At 42.8% G+C, this 21,842-nt stretch overlaps 1 protein-coding gene across 1 annotated transcript; it reads left to right on the forward strand.

Moving 5' to 3' along the window:
- Positions 1–10,487: 10,487 nt before the first annotated feature.
- LOC107019371 lies at positions 10,488–12,729 on the forward strand. Its single transcript, XM_015219887.1, has 2 exons — positions 10,488–11,132; positions 11,188–12,729. Exons 1-2 carry the CDS (start codon positions 10,488–10,490, stop codon positions 12,727–12,729), a joined length of 2,187 nt encoding a protein of 728 aa, XP_015075373.1.
- Positions 12,730–21,842: the final 9,113 nt, after the last annotated feature.

A 21,842-nucleotide genomic window follows, 5' to 3' on the forward strand; every position in this document is an offset into this window, starting at 1 on the left:
CACGTAATGTCAACAACCCTAACATTGAAGCATCCATCTTACAAAAGTCACAATACACATTCAAGTCCCTTAAACCATAAACAAATCTCGTATAGAGTAATAGGAACTATAGACCACACGAAACATCATAGAATAGGGGACAAGACATAATCATTACTTGAATCTAAGGCTCCTTATCATGCATTTAATACCACACAATCATATAGAGGTACGCATGTAAGGGGTCATCCATCAATAGACTTAATCACTGTTAAATATGTTGACCAACCTAACCCTAAAAACCTTATTCATTTGTCATAACATCATCAATGTAACCTAGATCATGAACTAGCATTAAAGACTAGGCATACAACTTCACATGGTGTGATCATCATAACCACACTTCACATTAAGTCAATTGCCTTCAAGTCCATAATCATAACATAGAGATATATATACAAGAGGTAAACACCGCCACCATAAGTGGACCATACTAATCAATACAATTTAATGTCAATTCTATACCAAATAGAGAGATCTAGGTCAATTCACCAATACTTTCAAGTTATGATCACCATTGATCAATTCTTATAATTAACATCCAATCCTCAATAATTCATATTCAAATGATATATATAGTAATATCAATAAGTAATACGATACAATCTAATCACAATTCAATTCACATGAAATGACCCACATTATCGGTCAATTTGAAAATTTAGGAGGATCATGGGTTCTTCATGGAATTGGATTGAATTTCATCTTAAAATCGGTAATTAATCATGTATTCATCATTACAATGCTTTTTAAATCAATTTGACAATCAACACATGGCTAGATTGAAAGATAGCAATTTTGATCATATAACCTCATTGGAAAACATTTGAAAGAACTCCTCAGATGAAAGTTTTAACTAAGGATCAAGGGTAACCATACCTTACTACATGAGAAGCCCACGAAAAATTGGAGATGAAATAATGAAAATCAAGCCCCTAGCTTGAACCTTGAGGTTTCCGTCCAATAGAGGTTTGAGAGAATTTGGAAGAGAAAAGGGTTTTGGGATTTTTGATTCTCATTGGGTATTGGGGGGTTTGACTTGGCAAAAGGGGTTAAATAAGCCATAAAACAGTTTATAACCGACTCCCAAAGTTATCAAAACACCCCTATACTTATTAGGACTTTTAGACATGTCAAACTTGACTTAAAAATAATGCAACCGAATCTGAGAAGTGGTTGCTTGTCGCAGAGGCAGCTCCTAATTCTGCCTCTCAAGATTTTTGAGGTAGTGAGCCTCGTGTAGGGCACGTGATAAACAGTAACTTTAAGTGGCAGGCGCTCGACATGTGAGTGGCTCAACATTTTGGTTTTGCGCACTGCCTTGGCCAGCTTCCCTGTCCAGCGTTTGGGTTGGTTCTCAGCGGAGGTCCTTACGGTGGTCCTCGCGGAGTCGTACCAGAATGTTTTGACCCTAAAAATGTATATTAAAGAGCTAGGGTCACCACTACTGTTTTTGGACTTCAAACAACACATAAAAAACAGGCAAATATACAAGGACACACTAGCACGTCTAAAGACTAACTTCCGAACGTCTTGGATGTATGACCTCCAATCCACTTCAAATCAAGTATACATACTATAAAACACTTAATTAATACAATAATAACATTTGTAAGCACATGTGAGGCTCTAGGTACCTTAATTCATTTTGAGGGATCTTATAAGATCTTTTAGGAGACATATCATAAAAATAATTATACAAGAGATATAATTAAAATCTTTATAGAGATTAACTCTACGATATAGAGTAGTGAGAGGTGTAACATTTCAAAAATTCAAGACGATTCTTAATTCCTAACATAGGTGTCATGGGTTCTAAACACTATTTTAAGACCTATTTAAGGAATAAAGGTCATTTATAAAATTTAGGAACCAAAACTTCTAAGAACGTCCATGATGTTCAAAAACTAGTTCTAGGAGGTACTAGTATGCTAAGCATATTTGATGAGCTTTTAGAAGTAAAAAATCCATAATAATTGGTAGAAGGATATTTAAAAGGTGTCTAAGAATATTCGTGGTCAAAATGTCCGCATACGACTCCTGAAGGACCCACAAAGGGACCTTGAGGAGGACCCTAGCACATAAGAGGCAACACTGCCTAGGCAGTGTGCACTAACGAAACACAAACGACGGGGCATGTGTTGATCGACGGGGCATCGATTCCGACCATCGAACAACACTTATAAATATTGTTGGATCCCTCCCCTGCACCAGTCTTTGACCAGAACGACGGTTGTGCCCTTCGACTCATAGACGGACCCTCGAAATGGGTTCTGCCTGCGAGGGTAAAATTCCCGGCACATTTTAACTTCATTTCATTTAATTATTTATCAGGTTAGGTGATTAATTAGGGGTTTAAGGGAGTCTAATTAATATAATTAAGCCCAATATAAAGGCCCCAACTCTTATTAGATTAAACATAACTCACAAAACTAATCATCTTCCTTCTCTTCTTTCTCTCTCTATTTGGAAGACACCATTGAAGATTAGCTAAGGGAGGGATTTGGGGACTGAAAAGGGACGATTTAACCATCAAATATTCATTAAACGTTGAGATATGGGATCTAATTCACCTTTGAGACCTTTTTCCTCAAAGGGTTCCTTCAAACTATTTTCAAAAGTTGGGTTTTCATGTGGGTTCTTCTCAATCTCAAAAAAAAAGGTTATGAATTAAATTGTTTATGTTTTATATTGGATAATGTGAATAGATTATCATGTATTTTAACTTAATTACGGTTTATCTCGATGATTTGGTATAGTTTGTAGATGATGATTCTTGACCCTTAACCCTAGGTTGGATATTGATAAGAATTAAGTTGAGATTGGTTCAATTTACTTGGTTATTGGTTGAATTGCTATAAATTTATGTTGTTACATTAATAATGAACAAATTAGAATTAATTTAGTCTTTCATGCTAGTTCTTGAGATGATGATCTAGGTTAAAAAGTTAATTAACCTAAGTGTTTTCCTTAAGCTATGATCTAGTATTGAATTGTGCTATAGTAGTTCTTATAGCCTTGTTATCATGTTGATTATTGAATTATGATGTTTTACATCTAAACGGAATTGAATTGAGGGTTTACGGTAAGATATTTCTTATGAACTATGAAGGAGACTTGGTAAGTCTTATGATCTCTATCCTTTACTTCCAATTATGGTTAATTGTGATTAAGCGATGATGTTATATTGGAGAAAGCCTTGTATTAGGATTTATAGGGTGGTATGATTTTTAATTGAAATGTCTTGATTATGTTGTAAGGTTTATTAATGTGAATATGTTATAAGGATGGTGATTGTCACCAATGTGCCTTAATATGATATGAAATGCTAATATGCTAACGTCACTTATATTAATTGTAATAAAGGACTTATACTCATGCAATTCATATTGAGCTATTGATGATAATTATTATACAAGGGATAGACCCTACGACCTCTATGATTTATATTTAATGGCTTAAAGACATTTTAAAAACGGACTCTAGCTTAGCACCGAGTGAACTAGAGTGAGGAGTGTCCCTTTCCACATAGGGAAGGTAGGAGTACTAAAATACTCTTGAGATTGAAGACTACAATTCATGTATCATAAAGAGGGTCCCAACTATATCTCCTAGTTCTTGAACTATGTTACCCCCATAGGAATACTAGCAAGTCGATCCACGTAGTTTCTATATATTATGTCTTGGTACTACCTTGGCAAGTGGTCCACCTTCCTTCGGTGTAGGTTTTATGACACTGGATTCCACATTAGCTCATGTGGTCTATGTCTATTAAGGCAAGATGTTCCCAAAAGGTAAAATGAATTAAAGTATTGAACTTCAACTAGGATAACCTAAGGGGTCTAGCTTAGTCTAGGTTGGGGTATAGAACTCTACCTAAGCATTGCACTAGTTATCCTTGAGGGAAGTCATAGGAGAATGTTCTTATATATGTTTATGATTTTAACTTGTATATTGTTGATACTATGTTGACACCCAAATTTTGACCCACGCCGGTATAAATTAGTTATCGAGCTTCCTAAATTTTTAAATAATTTAAATTAATTATTTTTTATAAATTTTACAAATATAATAATATAATACATGAATTTTATGTTAATTCGAATACCTTTTGTCGTAAGTTTTAGGTAATATACATATCTACGTAATCATGTATATAAGTAGTATATCTTATGATTATTCAAAAAACCATCGAAATATACATTTAAATGTTTTATTAAAGTAGTTTAATTTTAATTATAATTATACGTTTGAATCACTTTTTATGATTTTTAATAATTATTTTATTAAATAAAAGCTCGTTAATTGGTTAACGCGAAATTCGTCATTTTAATTAGTTACGTATTTAATTAATCCAATTCCCTTCCCTATTCTAATTAACTCCACCAACAGCCCATTCCTTTACTTGATCCCCAGACGGCCCACTACATTTCCCTCCAAATTTCCAGCCCACCTTATACCCAATATTCCCAACAGCCCACAAACTCAAGCCCAACTACCAGGCCCACGTCTTTCAGCAGCCAACACCATATTAACCCCAGGCCCAAGCAAATAACCCAACACTAAACCAACCCAACCCAACAAAACCCCTCAACCCAGCCCATACCCGCTCCGACCCGGCCCCCTCCCCTCTTCCTTCTTCCCCCCTCACACCACGCCATTCCCAGAAAAGAAGGCACGCCGAGGGACGCCAGAAGCGCAGAAAAAAAGCAACAGAACCCCAAAACGGAAAATCCCACCTCAGACGCGACCCTTCCCCCCCGCGTCTCCCTCACGTTCTTTCCCTCTCCCCAAACTCCCTCCTCTCACTCCTACTCTCTCCATCTGCGCGTGAGCAGGGCATTGCAACAGACCCTGCAACGCTGCTCCCGTCGTACCATCCTGCAGCACGCTAGGCGACACGAGCTCGTCCTTGGCAACGTAGGATCGAGCCACGTCGTTTGCCAAGGACGAGAGATTGATCTCGACCCTCCACTTCCCCTTTTTCGTGTGATTCTTCAGCCTTTGGAGAGGATTTCGAATTTGAAATTCGAAATGGGCCTGAAATTTCTCGCCTTCCAAAGGAGAAACCCTAATATCCCCCTATATAAACCTCTTCCGTCTTCAAGAACGGGGTTAGAGATTTTTGTCGAAAAATTCGTAAGGCGGAACTGGGGGTTAGATTTTTCGTGAATATAAATCGTTAGTTGAAGTTCTTTGTTCTCTTCCTGTGGTTGTTGTGTGAACTGGAAAATTTTGGTTTGAGGTTTTTGGTTGAGAAATTTTCAGAAGTTGGGACGATTTGGGTTGAAATTTTCATTCGAAAATACTCTGTTTCCTCTTCTGTCTGTTGTCGGATATTTTGGGAATTTTGTTGAGAGAACTGGGTTGGAAATCTTTCGATTTGGCTGTCGTTGTTTCTTTTTTGGGGCTGAAACCTCCCCTGTCAAAAATACCAAAGACAATCGAGACTTTCGGACAAGAGGAAGTCGTTCCGTCAAGTGTTGGTGTGGCGTTTCTTGTTCAAACGTGTGAAGTAGAGGCGTGGTTTCGAGTTGAAGTCGCGCGCTGTTTGCTGCTCGTCTGCTCCCAGCCACTGCACATCACCAGGTAAACGCCTCTTCTTACGAAATTTTCTACTTTTCTCGGTTTCAATATGGTGGAGAAAGGATTGGAAAGTCCTTTCGTGTGTGTCTGTTGAGTGCTTTTGTTGTTGATGGGTCGCCGTTATTGAATGTGTTCGCTGAGATTTGTTTGGTTTCCTTTTCCTGCATATATAACCCGTTTGTTCTTGGTTATTTCATTTAAATAAAATTTTATCTGGATTTTCAATTGTCATGTTAATATTTACACATTTGTGGCTCTTGTTTGTTGACTTCACGTTTTTGGTTATCCCTCTCGTCTAAAGTTTTCCATGATGTAACAGTGTTCTTATATGTTTGTCGGATATGAGCGAGATTCTTTCTTGCTCCTCCAATAATCTGTGATGATGGAGCTTATTTCGAATTAGTCTTAAGGTCAAATGCAGTTCGCCTTGTCCATCGAAGGCATGGCAGTCCATAGCCGTGTCTTCCTTCAGAATATTTCGTGAATAAACTTTCTGTTTCTCTTTGCATCTCGCATGTCTATTTGGGTTTATGTATGCCACGGTGGGTCAGGGATAAGCATGTTGTTTTAGTCTTGAGCGTCGCTGTGTTTCGCTAACCGTATAAGTGCTTATTTCTGTCCGATTTGGATAAATGAAATCTATGTATAGCATGTGTTTTGCTGGTCCCGTCCTTACTTCCTATGAACTATTGGCTGTCTTTCGGTATTTGTATTATTTTTTTGTTTTTGTTGTTTCGAAGGCTTCTTCACGTGTTGATTTGAAAGTTTAAATTTTGGTAGTTGCCTGGAAGATCGAAAAATTTCAGAGCCTATTATAGTATGGAAAAGATAAGTATTTTGAGAGTTCGTTAAAGTAATTTGTTCTTGATATTGGCATGAGGTGTTTTATTGGAATAAAATACGGCATGTTCTCTCTTTATACATTTGAGTTGAATTATTTGTGTGTTTCCTGAATATGGTATGTGTGTGCATACACGTACAATACATGCAACTGTCTAGAGTTGAATTATTTGTTCAAGGTATATCTAGTTTACTATTGTATTACTAACCCATCTCTACTTTGTTGCATATAAAAACTCCTCTCGAGTCCGTCTCGGGACTCTACTCTCTTCCTTGCCTTTCCGAGGAGCCGTAAAGGCTCAGAAGATTTCCATCGAGTCTGATTATCAAGGCAAACACACGAGAACCGAGGTTCCATGGAGATCGTGGAAAATCCGAAGAAGAGGAATTAGAAGACTTTCCTTTATTTCTTTATATTCTTGTATTTTTTTATTTGTAATGGGCATAAGCCCTCGTCGTTTTCCTTTTTTTTTTATATCCTTTCTTGGTTTATTTTGTATGTTTAGATTAGGACGGGAAAAAAAATGGGTCGAAAACCCAAAAGCAGGTGGGTCCAACATTCGGTGAAGGCGAACAGAACCGAAGTTGGACCCAAATCTCTCCCTCTCTCTCTCTCTCGCTCTCTCTTTATTACTTGCTTATGTGCGTTTGTTTAAAATATCGTTAGTTTTAGGATTAGGAAACTCCAAACCCCCATCGACGCCTCTATTTTATCTAACTTTAAAAACTAAAAATTGAAACTTTAAAGCAATAGATGTTTAAATTTGAAAGTCGGCTTAGAGTTAAGGTTTTAAAAAGTTTAGCTTTAACGAAGTCTTAAAACAACAATATTCTGCAAGTTCGTTTAAATTTTAAAAGCTTTAAACTCAAATGAAGATTTGCAAGATAAATAATAAACATGTCAAAAACTTGTAATCTTTGTCTAGATAAAATTTAAGTTAAGCTTCGAAAAGATTCGCAAAAATGGCTAGATAAACGACAAATATTTCAAAACTTGTAAATGTGTCCAAGTAAAGTTCTAATAAATTCAACTTCAAAAATTGCAAGAGTTAAAACAAAATAGTCAAATAAGTTAATCGCCGGAAAACCGTAAGTTAGCGGAGTGTCTTAGGTGCCTTACACCTTCCTAAGACGCTAATAGGAATCCCGAACCCTTAAAAAATATTTTCAAAACGATTTTTTTCTGTTAAGTTGTTTTGAGAATGAGTTTTCTTAATTTTCTCAAAATTAAGTGGCGACTCCTAAAAATCGAAAATAACTCTAACAAATAAACCAAACTCTTTTCGAAAATCACTTTTTCGATAAAACAGAAATGGCGACTCCGCTGGGGAGTTTGGAGGATTCTAACCTTAGGATTAACGTGTTTGATTATTTGTGAATTATTGTTTAAGTGTTTAAATTATTCAGATTTTAACTGTTGCATGCATAACATACATACTTCCGTCAAACGACACTTGTTACATTTCCACTAAAGGACGATTATGCGGGTTCGCAGTCGTTCGCTAACCAAAAATCTTCTCGGGGCACCCTGACGAGTATAGTTGACTACTTGATAGTCAACGATCGTTAATTGTCCAAGCCCAAGTAGTCCGCTTGGGTTACCCATTCCACTCCAAATAAAACCCACTCTTAGTCAAACTAGGATAGAGCGAAACCCAAATCCCGAAAAAATATAGCGCATTGGCCTAAGACGACCCGACGCCCAAGGAGTGTCGGGCCCATTAGAAAAGTCCACCTTGAGTCCGAAGAGCCTACGGCTCGATAGGACGTTCATGCTTGTTGTTTAAATTTGAAGGATGTATTGCTTGTTTAAATAGCGCAATACATCCTTCATATCGCTAGGCCTACCCTTGGCACAAAAGGGTCACATGCATGTTTAGGACTCGATATATGTGTTTAAATGTTTATATGTTACGTCGCTTTGAATGAGGATATCGTAAACCCACTCCTAGCCAAAATTCCAAAGAGTACACAGGAGCCACTATTGCAAATGTCCGACCAAAATCCCCAAGTCTCAAGTTTCTCACTCAAAAGTCCGTATCCATACCACAAATCCTAAATACCGCTCTATCATCTCAGGAAAGGTGAATCACCGCTATGGACAAAGGCAAGAACGTCCAGACGGAGCTCACCGAGGAGAGATTGCGAAGAAAGATTGAGCGAGTCACTCGAGAGATTCAGAAGGTTAAAGAGGAAGGACTCAAAGTAGACATGACCACGACAATCTACAAGGCTGCGGTCACGACCTTGGATGAAGATCTGGCGTCGCAGATAAAGAGAAAGAAGGAGGTTGAGATGGAAGCCGAAAGCCTAAGGAAAAGGTTGAATTTGCTTCGTTTCGAGATAAACGAAGGAAAGGCGAGAGAGGCAAAGATAGATATTGAAACTGCCGTAGTGTTGGCCAGAAGTGCGGCGCTCGACGAGGAATTGGCGACCCATAGCAGCTCAAAAGGCGGGAAATACCTCGCCCGTGAACAGGGATAAGACGACAGTGGTCCCGACCCAGAATCAAATGAGGAGGACGACGAGGAGGAAATCGTCTATAAGCCTCTGTTTCCGACCGTTTGAAAGGAAAAGAATGACGCAGCCACAAGATGAGAAATCACCAAAATGTTGTCTTCTAGGAATTTCAATGTTGTCTTTTCAATTCCCTTGTAATCACAATCAAAGAATGAATGAAAAGATTTCATCCTAAATCCCGAACTACGTTGGGCCTGAATTCTCTTCGTGAGATACGTAGGCAGCCTTTCCCGGCCCGGCCCCTATTGCTGAAAATTTTCATTCTCCTCCGAATTACAAAGATACGAAGATAAGATCAACGGGCACCAAAAAGCAGCTGCAAGAAGACCATAGCTCGACGTGATTCAGCCTTCCCAAGATAGCGGTAAAACAAACAAATTCCTGTTTGTTCAAAATATATTTTTGTCCTCATTCGTGGGTTAAGATATCCTCAAACAAAGCGACTTGTGTGTTTATCTGCCTTCTGTGCGATATTATGTATTTTGTACTCTGAACATGCACTGACAAATTTGCCTTTGAGTTGTTTCACCTCTCAGGTACCATTAACTGATCTGTGTCGATAAAAGCTGGCAGATCACCCCTACTTCACCAGATCAAAAGGTCCCGCAGATTCCTTCCCCGGACCAAACGCAAATACAGACATGGGAGACAACAATGAAGAAGTCAGCCTCACAGATGTCGTGGTGGCTCATCCCACTGTGGCAGAGCAGAATGAGCTTATTGCGCAGCTGATGCAGCAAATAGCTGACATGAGGGTAGAGATGCAGCGAAGGCAAGATACGCCTCCACCCGGGTTTGGCCCCAACTTTATCGACGCAAGACCTCCTACGTACTTCCCGTCGTCCAACTCGGATCCTGCTCAGCACTGTCCATCGACAACCGTGCATAACCCGTCCGGGATAGATATGACCACCCAAAACCCCCAATACCCGTCAGTCTCCTATCAAACTCCCTCACCACTCCCAAACAATCCTCCACAAATACCACCACACCCCCACAACACTCAAACAGCCCCACTACCCCAAAATCAGACCCAAAATCCCATCGCCTTCAATTCCCAAACACCACATCCCCACTTGACCCAAAATACCAATCCCCAAAATTATCCGCAAAATTATCAAACCGCACAGAACGTCCCAAGCCCTTCCATAGCTCCACCCCTCCCCAAAAGAACCACTTTTCAAGTCCCTGTCTCGGCCGAGCATGAGGTGCACGGCTCCGAGTTGGACCATTACGAGGAGCAAGAAAGAGAGTGGAGGGCGAGGGAAGAAGCGAAGGTAGACATAAAGGAGGAGATCAAAAGGGCAATGAAAGAATTGCAATGCACTCCAGACGTCGCCGGGTTAAGCTATGCAGAACTATGCATCCACCCAGACTTGAACCTGCCTGAAGGGTTCAAGATCCCGAAGTTTGATACCTTCGGAGGGGTGGGCAACCCCATGGCACACCTATGAGCGTACTGTGACCAACTCGTGGGAGTTGGCAAAGATGAAGCGTTGCTGATGAGGTTGTTCAGCCGGAGCCTGTGCGGTGAGGCCCTGGAATGGTTCACGTCGCACGAGACTCGACAATGGCCCAGTTGGAGTGCACTGGCTAAAGATTTCATGGACAGATATGCATACAACGTCGAGATAGTCCCTGATCGGTACTCCTTGGAGAAGATTAAGCAGAAGCCCACAGAAAGCTATCGAGAGTTCGCGTACAGGTGGAGGAGAGAGGCAGCGAGGGTGAGGCCTCCGATGACAGAGAAAGAGATTGTAGAGGTATTCGTGCGGGTGCAGGAGCCCGAGTATTATGACAGAGTCATCTTATTAATCGGCGCCAAGTTCGCCGAGATAGTCAAAGTGGGTGAGACTATCGAAGATGGCCTGAAGTCGGGAAAGATAGCCCGAGTGTCTGCGTCGCCTGGATCTTCCGGACTTGTGAGGAAGAAGAGAGAGGAGGTTGCTGCTATCTCATACGGGGGAAGAAAGGTCCCCAGGAATTTACCACGTCCCCAAAACGGCTCCAACCCTCCATCAAAGCCTCATCAAGCCCACCGTCCACAATCAAATCATTCCGGCCACTACAATCCTGCCCCCACTTATCCAGATGCCAAGATTTTATCCTATCAGAATCCACCCCCAATTCCCCAAAATTTTCCCTCCGTATATCCAAACTACCCCCAAGCTTATCAAGTCCCTCCCCCTTACCAGAATGTAGCTCCCAGCTGCGCTAATGTACAGCCAAGCTATCGAGCACCGTCCCCCGCGTATCAAATACAAACCCCAGCATATCAAAGCCCCCATCCAAATTACCAAGCCCCAATGCCAAACTATCAAACAAATCCCTACCCCAGAACCCAAGCTCCACGACCAAACACCCGCAGTTACCAACAAGTCCCCCCCCCCTCAGCAGAGCGGGTATGATCCCCCTCGCCCCAGGTTTGAGAAGAAGCCCTCCAGAAGCTTCACCGCGTTGGCTGAAAGCAGAACCAAGCTGTTCGAAAGATTGTCTGCGGCCGGATACATCCACCCTGTGGGGCCCAAGCCCGTGGATGTCAACTCCAGATTCTACAGACCAGAGCAGAGATGTGCTTATCATTTCAACTGTGTTGGACATGATACCGAAGATTGTATTAATCTCAAGCACAAGATCCAGGACTTGATCGACCAAGAAGTGGTCTCCCTTCAGCCTGCGGCGCCGAACGTCAACACCAATCCATTGCCAAATCATGGGGGTGGAAACACCAACATGATAGAAACAGACGAAGATGAGCGTGAGGCTAAGAGGATTACTTCTGTTGTTCAGGAAGACTTGGAAAAGGCTGTCGCTTCTTTAAGCATCAAGGAAAAGGGAGAGTTCGTCATTCTGACACCTGCAAAGGCTGTTGCCTTGGTGCCCTCAAAGACTCTCGCCAAACCCAAGTTTGTGATAGAAACGGCCGCGGCTCAAGGCATGACTAGATCTGGCAGATGTTACACTCCTGACGAGCTTGCTCTCGGAGGACAAAAGAAAGATCATGCTAAGAGACCCATAAGTGAAGCAGAAGCCGAGGAGTTCTGGAGAAGAATGCAGCCTAAAGACTACTCCATCGTTAAGCACTTGGAGAAGACTCCAGCCCAGATTTCTGTGTGGGCCCTGCTGATGAGCTCCTGGTCCCACAGACAGGCTTTGATGAAGGCCTTGGATGACACATATGTGCCCTCGGGTACGAGCAGCGAAAATGTAGCTGCTATGATTCACCAACTCATTCGGGGACACCGCATCAGTTTCTGCGATGATGAATTGCCGGCCGAAGGGAGGGCCCATAACAAAGCTCTTCACATCACCGTGATATGCCGCGGAAAGGTCATCAACCGCGTTTTGGTAGACGATGGATCTGGTTTGAACATATGCCCCCTGTCCACACTGAAGCAGCTGAGGTATGACCTCGGCAAGTTGGAGCAAAACCAGGTCAATGTGAGAGCATTCGACGGTGTGCAGAGAGACACGTTAGGAGCGGTGAACTTGACCATCCAGATGGGCCCCGCGGAGTTCGAGGCAAAGTTCCAGGTGTTGGATATCGACACCAGCTATAACCTCCTTTTGGGAAGGCCATTCATTCACCTGGCTGGAGCCGTCCCCTCCACTCTCCACCAAATGATGAAACTGGTGTGGAAAAATGAAGAACTGGTTATTCATGGTGAAAAGGGCCACTCAGGAAAGCAGGTGCCGGTCTTGGACGAGACGCCGCAAGGTTCGGACTTCTACACGGTGGAGTAGGTAAATGCCACCGATGAGGGCTTGGCCCCGCAGACTCCCATGCCGGCCGTGTACAGAATGATCGCCACGGTGATGCTGCAGAGCGGATTCGAACCAGGTTTCGGACTAGGAAGGAATGCCCAAGGGATCATCGATCCAGTTCCAGTCCTTGCTCAGGGATCAAAGTATGGTTTGGGGTACATCCCCACAGATGATGATGTAAAGATGAAGAGGAAAAAGGACCAAGGGTTGACTAAGCCAATCCCACATCTCCATCAATCCTTTCCAGTCCGGGAGCATGCCGAGCCTGAAGATGACGGGAAGGAATCTGTGACCTTTTCGAGGAGATTCACGCTGTTATCGACGAGGAGGGTGAGCCAGCTGGCATTCGTGATGCGGAACTAGGGGAGAGGCTGCAGAATTGGACTTCCACGCCAATCCTGATGTCCCGGACACTTTGGTAGAAAGGAATTGTTTTATGCATATTAAAATCGGTGGTCGTCCGGAAAAGGCCCGAGACCCACCATTTCTGCATTTTCTTAATTGCTTGAATTTTGAATTTTCGTCGTGATGTTTAAAAAGGGCGACACGGCCTTGTGCCATGACCCAAGTTTGCATGTTGATTTGAATGAAAGCCTCCTTATTTTGACTTTGTTTATTTAATTGCTTGTTATATTTTACTTTCCTAATTGTGTCTGTTTATGATTTCAGTAACGTAAGTTACAAACCTGCCAATGTCATGTCATGTGATGAGCTAAACGAGCAAAATGAGGCAAATGACGATGAGGTCGGCGACTACGACGAAGAAAGTGAGGAACCTGATTATGTGGCAGAAGAATTTCGACAGTTCGAGAATCAACATAAACCGAATCTGGAAGAAACAGAGACGGTGAATTTGGGAGATTCAGAATGTGCCAAAGAGGTTAAGATCAGCACTCACCTGAATGAAACTCAGAAGGAGAGCCTGGTTCATCTGCTTGCCGAATACAGTGACATGTTTGTTTGGGAGGTCGCTGACATGCAGGGGTTGAGTACTGATGTCGTATCTCATAAGCTACCTATAAACCCAGGGTTCGAGCCGGTGAAACAAAAGACTCGGAAATTCAAGCCTGAATTGAGTCTGAAGATTAAGGAAGAAATCACCAAGCAAATAGAGTCTCGATTGGTGGAAGTAACGCAATACCCAACCTGGTTGGAAAATGTCGTTCCGGTCGCCAAGAATGATGGAAAAATCAGGATTTGCGTTGATTACAGAGATCTCAACAAGGCTAGTCCAAAGGATAATTTTCCGTTGCCAAATATCCATATTTTGATTGGCAACTGTGCCAAACATGAGATGCAGTTATTTGTGGATTGTTACGCGGGTTATCACCAAATTTTGATGGATGAAGAAGACGCAGAAAAAACAGCATTCATCACACCTTGGGGTGTATATCACTACAGGGTAATGCCGTTCGCCTCAAGAACGCCGGTGCTACTTACATGAGAGCCATGACGACTATTTTCCACGACATGATTCACAAAGAGATTGAGGTGTACGTGGACGACGTTATAATCAAATCCCGCGAGAGTTCGGATCATTTGACACACCTGAGAAAATTCTTTGAACGTTTGCGTCGGTACAGCTTGAAGCTAAATCCCGCTAAATGCGCTTTTGGAGTCCCAGCTGGGAAGTTGTTGGGGTTTATAGTCAGCAGAAGAGGTATTGATCTTGACCCCTCGAAGATCAAAGCAATTCAAGAGTTACCTCCGCCGAAAACGAGAAAAGGTGATGAGTTTCTTGGGAAGGTTAAACTATATCAGCCGGTTTATAGCACAATCAACAGTGGTATGTGAGCCCATTTTCAAGTTGTTGAAGAAAGATGCCCCGACTAAGTGGACTGAGGAGTGCCAGACCGCTTTCGACGCTATCAAGAGCTATTTGTCTAACCCACCAGTATTGGTTCCTCCGCGAGAAGGGAGTCCTTTGTTGCTATATTTGTCTGTTTCAGATAACGCCTTTGGATGCGTACTTGGTCAACACGACGAGACAGGGAAGAAGGAAAAGGCCATCTACTATATAAGCAAGAAATTTACTCCTTACGAGTCTCGATACACTTTGCTGGAAAGAACATGCTGTGCTCTGACATGGCTTGCCCAGAAGCTGAGACACTATTTGTCATCGTATACCACGTATCTCATTTCCATAATGGATCCGTTGAAGTACATCTTCCAGAAGGCGATGTCGACTGGAAAGTTTGCTAAATGGCAAATGCTGTTGAGTGAGTTTGATATCGTGTACGTGACTCAGAAGGCAATAAAGGCACAAGCTTTTGCTGATCATCTTGCGGAAAATCCCGTTGACGAAGAATATGAACCTCTCAAGACATAATTTCACGATGAAGAAGTGTCATTTGTGGGTGAAGATATTTCTGAAGCGTACCCCGGTTGGAGATTAGTCTTTGACGGAGCGGCGAATCACCAGGGTAAAGGTGTTGGAGCAGTCTTGGTATCAGAATCTTGTCAGCATTATCCTATGGCAGCTAAACTGCGATTCAACTACACAAACAACATGGCTGAATACGAAGCTTGTATCCTCGGTTTGAAAATGGCCATTGACATGAATGTTTATGAGTTACTGGTAATTGGAGATTCAGACCTTTTGATTCATCAAGTTCAAGGAGAATGGGCTGTGAAGAACCCGAAGATTGTACCTTACGTACAATATGTGCAAAATCTGTGCAAAAGGTTTCGCAAGATCGAGTTCAGACATACTCCCAGAATATAGAATGAATTAGCTGACGCTCTTGCCACCATCGCTTCAATGATCAAACATCCGGATACTGATTACATTGACCCGCTGGATATAGACTTGAAAGAACATCCAGTCCATTGTTCACACGTGGAATCAGAACCAGATGGTTTGCCTTGGTATTTTGACATAAAAAGATACTTGGAGTCTGGGACATATCCAGAAGACGCTACATCTAATCAGAAGAAGTCGATACGTCGTATGGCTCTCAATTTCTTTCTGAATGGAGAAGTCCTGTATAGGAGGACTCCGGATTTGGGTTTGTTAAGATGCGTGGATGCTGTTGAGGCTGTGAGGCTTATTGAATAGATACATGCTGGAGTTTGCGGTACGCACATGAACGGGCTTACTTTGGCAAGAAAGGTTCTTCGAGCTGGTTATTTTTGGATGACTATGGAGAATGACTGTTGCAAATTCGTGCAAAAATGCCACAAATGTCAAGTGCACGGCGACCTGATACGGGTGCCACCTCACGAACTCAATTCTATGAGCTCGCCTTGGCCATTTGTAGCTTGGGGAATGGATGTCATCGGTCCTATAGAGCCGACCGCTTCTAATGGACACAGATTCATTTTGGTTGCCATTGATTATTTCACCAAGTGGGTAGAAGCCGCCTCTTACAAGTCGGTAACCAAGAAAGTGGTGGCTGATTTTGTCCGCAACAATCTGATATGCAGATTTGGAGTTCCAGAATCCATCATTACTGATAACGGTGCAAATCTCAACAGTCATCTGATGAAATAGATATGTGAGCAATTTAAGATTATTCACCGAAGGTCAACTGCTTATCGCTCTCAAATGAACGGAGCTGTAGAGGCCGCCAACAAGAATATCAAGAAGATTCTGAGGAAAATGATTGACAAACAACGAGGTTGGCATGAAATGCTGCCATATGCTCTACTAGGTTATCGAACAACGGTCAGAACATAGACTGGGGCTACTCCGTACTTGATAGTATACGGAACAGAGGCAGTCGTGCCTGTTGAAGTCGAAATACCATCATTGAGGATCATCCAAGAAGCTGAGTTAAGCAACGCTGAGTGGGTTAGCAAATGGATTGATCAACTAGCTTTGATTGATGAGAAGAGAATGGTCGCCGTNTGCCACGGCCAGTTGTATAGACAGAGAATGACTCGCGCTTTTCACAAAAGAGTAAGAGCCAGAAATTTTGAAGTTGGTCAGTTGGTTCTTAAGCGTATTTTTCCTCATCAAGACGAGCACAAAGGAAAGTTCGCACCAAACTGGCAGGGTCCCTACATGGTTTGTAAAGTACTATCTGGAGGTGCTTTAGTCCTGTCGGAGATGGATTGCACTGTATGGCCCAAACCTATCAACTCAGATGCTGTCAAGAGATACTACGCGTGAAGTTTCGCTTTGCATTTTTTCTATCATTTACTTGTAATCGTTTGTTTGCTTGTATTTGTTAAATTTGAATTCTTATCCCTCTTTGTAATGAACTACGTCTGACCTGAATTCTCGAGAAACGAGATACGTAGGCGGCCTATGTCGGCTTCGGTCACCCCATTTACCCCCTTTAATCATTTCTTTGTATCTGAACTACGTTCGACCTGAATTCTCAAGAATGAGATACGTAGGCGGCCTTTGTCGGCCTCGGTCGGTTTCTTTGTAAATTTTATTCTTGTTAACCTTTAAGGGGAACTACGTTTGACCTGATTCCTGCCTCAACGGGATACGTAGGCGCCACAAGGGCTCGGTCATACATCTCGTAAGATTTCTATTCCCCTTTATAGTAGAACAGGGACAAAATTTTTGAGAGGTACTCAAAAATTCTCCAGAAGAAGTCTCCTCTTCAGCAAGTCAGATAAAAGACATTTCGAGATTTGCGACTGGGACAGAATTTTTGAGAGGATCTCAAAAATTCCGCGATCTGTTCGGTCACAACGGAAAGATGAGCAAGATAATAAACTGGGACAGAAATTTTGAGAATAGCCTCAAGATTCCGTTATGGGTCTTCCCTACAAGTCCGGAATTCCTCTGAAATTCATTCATCAAGCGTCAGACTCAAAGAAGCTCGTTAAGCCTGACATGACATGACTTGGCAGTGACTTTTTCGAGATACTATTTCTTAAAAGTTTCTTGTTTCTCTTAAAAATTTCCCTTTTATATTTCATCTGTTTTGGCATAAGATATTTTCTTATCTATCAAGAGTCGGGCAATCGGGAAATCAACCGGAGATATCAAGACAAGGAGCAAACAACCGAAGGGATCGACACAGATCAGTATGTTTAAAACTGACAATTTTTCTGTGGGTGCAGGTTTATAGCTTTGCTTTGAAATCGGCCAAATTATCCCGACGGATGAATACGGAGAGCTCCCGAAGAGGAGAAAACTATCTCCAAAATCAGTGATCTTACTGAAAGCAGGAGGCAATTCATATAGTTTGTGTCAAGATGCTTGTGAATGTGTTTGTTTATTTCCAACCATTCTCAACAATGGGGAGTTTGCAAAGTGTCTGGCCAGATTCAAAGGTGAATCAAACAGAAATCTTAGCAAAGATTTCACGATTTCCGTAGAGGACGCTATTTGCATGGTGTTATCAAAGCAAGATGATTATTGTCGATCAAGACAATGCATTACCTCAGAGGAGATAGTTATGCAATTATTATTTTATCATTATCGATCAAGTCGGTATATTATTTGGAGATCGTCTTGCCGTTACTATCCACGGGGGCGATATAAATATTCATGTATCGCGGAAGTCATATACTGCTGAAGAATCATGCATCGCGGAATCATGCATCGCGGAAGTCATACACTGAAGATTCATGCATCGCGGAATCATGCATTGCGGAAGTCATACACTGAAGATTCATGCATCGCGGAAGTCATACACATGATTCATGCATCGCGGAAATCATGCATCGCGGAATTCATACACTGAAGAATCATGCATCGCGGAAAGGTCATGCATTGCGAAAGTCATGCATTGCGAGTTAACAATCATGCACGACGAGAAGATTTCATGCCTCGTAAAAAATTATACATCGCGACAAGTTTTAATGCCTCGTCAAAAATTATACATCGCGAGAAGATTTTATGCCTCGCTGAGACATCGCGAGAAGAATTTATACCTCGCTGGAATTTGTGCATCACGAGAAGGATCCATGCCTCGTTGAAAATCATGCATCGCGGAAATCATGCATCGCGAAATCATGCATTGCGAGTTCACAATCATGTACGACGAGAAGATTTCATGCCTCGTCAAAATTTATACATCGCGAGAAGAATTTATACCTCGCTGGAATTTGTGCATCATGAGAAGAATCCATGCCTCGTTGAAAATCATGCATCGCGGAAATCATGCATCGCGAAATCACGCATTGCGAGTTCACAATTATGCATGACGAGAAGGATTCATGCCTCGTCAAAATTTATACATCGCGAGAAGAATTTATACCTCGCTAGAATTTGTGCATCACGAGAAGGATCCATGCCTCGTTGAAAATCATGCATCGCGGAAAAGTCATGCATTGCGAAATCATGCATTGCGAGTCAACAATTATGCACGACGAGAAGAATCCATGCCTCGTTGAAAATCATGCATCGCGGAAATCATGCATCGCGGAAATCATGCATCGCGGAAATCATGCATCGCGGAAATCATGCATCGCGGAAATCATGCATCGCGGAAATCATGCATCGCGGAAATCATGCATCGCGGAAATCATGCATCGCGGAAATCATGCATCGCGGAAATCATGCATCGCGGAAATCATGCATCGCGGAAATCATGCATCGCGGAAATCATGCATCGCGGAAATCATGCATCGCGGAAATCATGCATCGCGGAAATCATGCATCGCGGAAATCATGCATCGCGGAAATCATGCATCGCGGAAATCATGCATCGCGGAAATCATGCATCGCGGAAATCATGCATCGCGGAAATCATGCATCGCGGAAATCATGCATCGCGGAAATCATGCATCGCGGAAATCATGCATCGCGGAAATCATGCATCGCGGAAATCATGCATCGCGGAAATCATGCATCGCGGAAATCATGCATCGCGGAAATCATGCATCGCGGAAATCATGCATCGCGGAAATCATGCATCGCGGAAATCATGCATCGCGGAAATCATGCATCGCGGAAATCATGCATCGCGGAAATCATGCATCGCGGAAATCATGCATCGCGGAAATCATGCATCGCGGAAATCATGCATCGCGGAAATCATGCATCGCGGAAATCATGCATCGCGGAAATCATGCATCGCGGAAATCATGCATCGCGGAAATCATGCATCGCGGAAATCATGCATCGCGGAAATCATGCATCGCGGAAATCATGCATCGCGGAAATCATGCATCGCGGAAATCATGCATCGCGGAAATCATGCATCGCGGAAATCATGCATCGCGGAAATCATGCATCGCGGAAATCATGCATCGCGGAAATCATGCATCGCGGAAATCATGCATCGCGGAAATCATGCATCGCGGAAATCATGCATCGCGGAAATCATGCATCGCGGAAATCATGCATCGCGGAAATCATGCATCGCGGAAATCATGCATCGCGGAAATCATGCATCGCGGAAATCATGCATCGCGGAAATCATGCATCGCGGAAATCATGCATCGCGGAAATCATGCATCGCGGAAATCATGCATCGCGGAAATCATGCATCGCGGAAATCATGCATCGCGGAAATCATGCATCGCGGAAATCATGCATCGCGGAAATCATGCATCGCGGAAATCATGCATCGCGGAAATCATGCATCGCGGAAATCATGCATCGCGGAAATCATGCATCGCGGAAATCATGCATCGCGGAAATCATGCATCGCGGAAATCATGCATCGCGGAAATCATGCATCGCGGAAATCATGCATCGCGGAAATCATGCATCGCGGAAATCATGCATCGCGGAAATCATGCATCGCGGAAATCATGCATCGCGGAAATCATGCATCGCGGAAATCATGCATCGCGGAAATCATGCATCGCGGAAATCATGCATCGCGGAAATCATGCATCGCGGAAATCATGCATCGCGGAAATCATGCATCGCGGAAATCATGCATCGCGGAAATCATGCATCGCGGAAATCATGCATCGCGGAAATCATGCATCGCGGAAATCATGCATCGCGGAAATCATGCATCGCGGAAATCATGCATCGCGGAAATCATGCATCGCGGAAATCATGCATCGCGGAAATCATGCATCGCGGAAATCATGCATCGCGGAAATCATGCATCGCGGAAATCATGCATCGCGGAAATCATGCATCGCGGAAATCATGCATCGCGGAAATCATGCATCGCGGAAATCATGCATCGCGGAAATCATGCATCGCGAAATCATGCATTGCGAGTCAACAATTATGCACGACGAGAAGATTTCATGCCTCGTCAAAATTTATACATCGCGAGAAGAATTTATACCTCGCTAGAATTTGTGCATCACGAGAAGGATCCATGCCTCGTTGAAAATCATGCATCGCGGAAAAGTCATGCATTGCGAAATCATGCATTGCGAGTCAACAATTATGCACGACGAGAAGAATTCATGCCTCGTCAAAATTTGCACATCGCGAGAAGATCTTATTCCTCGCTGAAAGTTATGCATCGCGAGAAGATTCATATCTCGCGGGAATTTAGATATCGCGGGGAGATATTCATGCCCCGCAAGAGGACATAGAGGGATAAAGAGAGAGCAATATTTATCCATCGGCCTCAACCGTATTCCTTATTTTGATAAAAGAAAACGTCAAGAAGAGCATCGAAGATAACGACAAAAGAGACATCAATATCGCATCAACATTTATTTATTTATCTTACCATCAGATGAAGAGTACATTGAAGACTTTATTGCAAAACACAAGGCATAAGCTTTATTTGCTGGACGTCAGACCGATCGAGTCGACGTCAAATATGGAGGAGAACAATGAAGTGTCGACATGGTAAAAGACACTGTCTCCCATCCTAATTGCACTTTTTAAGCTGACGAGTTTTATCTCAGTCTTTGTCGAGAGCGTCCAAAGGGATGAATTCTCCAAAACCACAGGTGCGGACGACATCAAAAAGGATGCAGCACAACGTGGAACTTTTTCTTAGCAGCGAACTGGGACATAGTCCAAAGAGGAATGTCAAACTCTTAGGACGCGAGCAGAGAAGCGACTTCCACCACAATCGAACCACCCCTCTCGAAGCACGCGGGGTTTTCCTTAGTTCTGTCAGTTTCTGTCTCGCATCCGGAAGTTTAGTTTTATCGGAAGCAAGTTTCCAATCTGAGTGACAACTCGCCAAAAGCTTTGGAAATTATGTCCGTGTAAGTTCTTAATTATGGGTGTGAAGCGCGCCACATTCATG

Source organism: Solanum pennellii, chromosome 5 (genome assembly GCF_001406875.1).
Source record: "Solanum pennellii chromosome 5, SPENNV200".
NCBI lineage: Eukaryota > Viridiplantae > Streptophyta > Magnoliopsida > Solanales > Solanaceae > Solanum > Solanum pennellii.

Coding starts and splice junctions, on each gene's coding strand:
- LOC107019371 (XM_015219887.1), top strand. CDS start 10,488: ATGAGGTTGTTCAGCCGGAGCCTGTGCGGTGAGGCCCTGGAATGGTTC. Junction 11,133..11,187: donor TTCCCCAAAATTTTCCCTCC/GTATATCCAAAC, acceptor ACCAGAATGTAG/CTCCCAGCTGCGCTAATGTA.